General features: G+C 36.0%; 1 protein-coding gene across 2 annotated transcripts in view; it reads right to left on the bottom strand.

Moving 5' to 3' along the window:
• Positions 1-2,089, bottom strand: part of dennd3b (DENN/MADD domain containing 3b) — an 18,241-nt gene that overhangs the window by 15,046 nt on the left and 1,106 nt on the right. For both annotated transcript variants that reach the window (XM_016507926.1, XM_016507925.1), the window contains exons 2-4: positions 1,616-1,740; positions 889-1,153; positions 479-594 (exon numbers count right to left, since the gene is read on the bottom strand). In XM_016507926.1, coding sequence (XP_016363412.1) covers positions 479-594; positions 889-1,153; positions 1,616-1,699 — 465 coding nt within the window. In that variant the 5' untranslated portion in view covers positions 1,700-1,740. The remainder of the gene's footprint in view (positions 1-478; positions 595-888; positions 1,154-1,615; positions 1,741-2,089) is intronic.

The following is a 2,089-nucleotide window of genomic DNA, read 5'->3' on the forward strand; positions in this document are numbered from 1 at the left end:
TAGGGAAACCACCCTTACAATACCTTGACCTATTACCAATTCACCTGCTTACGGTGAACTGTTTCAAAACAGTTTAATGTGGATATTCTATATCCTTTTCACTTTTATTTTGCCTCTGTTCCAATTTTTTTGGAATGTGTTGCAGCCGTCAAAAACTAAATTTGCTCATATTTACAAAATACATTTATGTTGGTCAGTGAAAACTTTGGAAAACTTTTCTTTGTACTTTTGTCAATTAAATAAAAGTTAAAGAGAATGAACAAATCACAGATTCTTGATTTTATTGAATTTTACAAAATGTCCCAACTACTCTGGAATTGGGGTTGTACAATAAACTTTAAGAAAAACTAGAGCAACTTCCAGTTATCACAGTTATTTAGGACACACTCATAAACAGCAGATAAAATTCAGCACAGGTGATCTGTCAATACACAACCATAAGGAGAGGCTAGGTAATAAAAAAAAGAAAGAATCTGACCTGTATTGCTCTATAGTACTGGAGAACTACTCCATGAGACTGGTTTCCAAACATGTCAGTAAAGACTAGGAAGTGAAATTGTTCATCCTTTTGCTCCTTAGTTATCTGAAGCCCACCTGATTTAAAAGAAAGAAATGAATGTTAGTCTAATCTAATCATTCTAAACGTTGCAGCTACTGTGAACTATTTCACATTTATAGTATGAATTGCTCTTTAGTCAGTTAACATCTTTATTTTTATACTCTTCATACTGCTGTGAGCTGGCCTTTGCCACTTCCTACACAGATTTTAAACTGTTTCTCAAGTATTATATTGTGTAATGTATGAAGATCTGCATGAAACAGGGTTGCAGCAGATGCACTGACATGATTCAACAACTAGTCAAGATTTTGCATTAAAATTGGTTTCACCTGGAAAGCAGAGTTGTGGCAGAGCCACCAGATCCAGGTCTTTGGGAACACTAACGTTCTCTGTGGTTTCTTCTCTGGGGTTTCCAGCCTTAATACCAGGCCTATCATTTTTCTTCTTAATGAAGAAGCGCTGTTGCTGGGTCTGGCTGAAGTTTCTCTCGGCTGGTTCACTGAGACTCTCTTTAGACACAAATGGAGGTGCATGGACCTGTAGGACCTCAGGATCCAGCAGCGGTAGAGGACTTCCATTCACCTGCGGCAAAGACTGGACACAATGCATTTTCAAGACCACTGATATGATTGGAGACATAATCTGATGAAAATGTAAATATAATTTTAAACCATTTTTTAAAGCAAAATTCACGTTTTAGGTGCAAAAAAAATTGTATGTACCTTGGCACCTTTCACAAACTGCTCCTATGAACTTCTATGAATTTTTAAACTTTTTAAAAAATTCAAAAATATATTATTCTAATTATTATATATTAAATAATAATTAATATTTTCTATAAAATAACTAGATTTAATTTGTTTAATTATTGGTTAACTTGAAAATGAAAACAAAATGCAGCCAAATCAGGAATTCCATCACATAGTCTAGCTCTGGGCCTGTCCCATCATGTTTGATGCACATGATGTTTTTAAATAAAGAACTCCGCTGTTGTTAAGGCGGTGCCTTACCCCACATAGCAGTTTAACAAAGACTCGCAGAAGGAAATTATTTTACCTGGGACAGCTCCTTCAGTTTATCATTTGCAGGTCCAACAACGATACATGCTTCCAGTAATCCTGAAGGCAGACCTTCTGCCATTGGGAATCAACAGGATTGTGAACCCACAGCTCTCATAAGATCTGTGAACAGAGAGATCAATGAAGAAAATGCACATATTCATATTCATGTAGAAATCTCTTATTTCTAGTTCCTGGGTTGCAAACTGAAAACTGAAAGAAGTAAAACATTTTTGCTTAACATTGTATATTTTGTGTGATAAACTTTAAAGATGCAATATTAAGTTATATGTACATCAAGTCAGGGGTAACACAACAGCAACACAACGGCATGGTTGTGGGAACAAAGAAGAAACAAACAAAAAAAAGATACACAGGCACCCCGGAAACCACAGATAAAAGAGATGCTCTGGGAAGTTCCAGGGTTACATTTGACTCGTGTGTGTGTGTGTGTGTGTGTGTTGCAAGAGTA

Source organism: Sinocyclocheilus anshuiensis, unplaced genomic scaffold (genome assembly GCF_001515605.1).
Source record: "Sinocyclocheilus anshuiensis isolate Anshui unplaced genomic scaffold, SAMN03320099.WGS_v1.1 scaffold702, whole genome shotgun sequence".
NCBI classification, from domain to species: Eukaryota; Metazoa; Chordata; class Actinopteri; order Cypriniformes; family Cyprinidae; genus Sinocyclocheilus; species Sinocyclocheilus anshuiensis.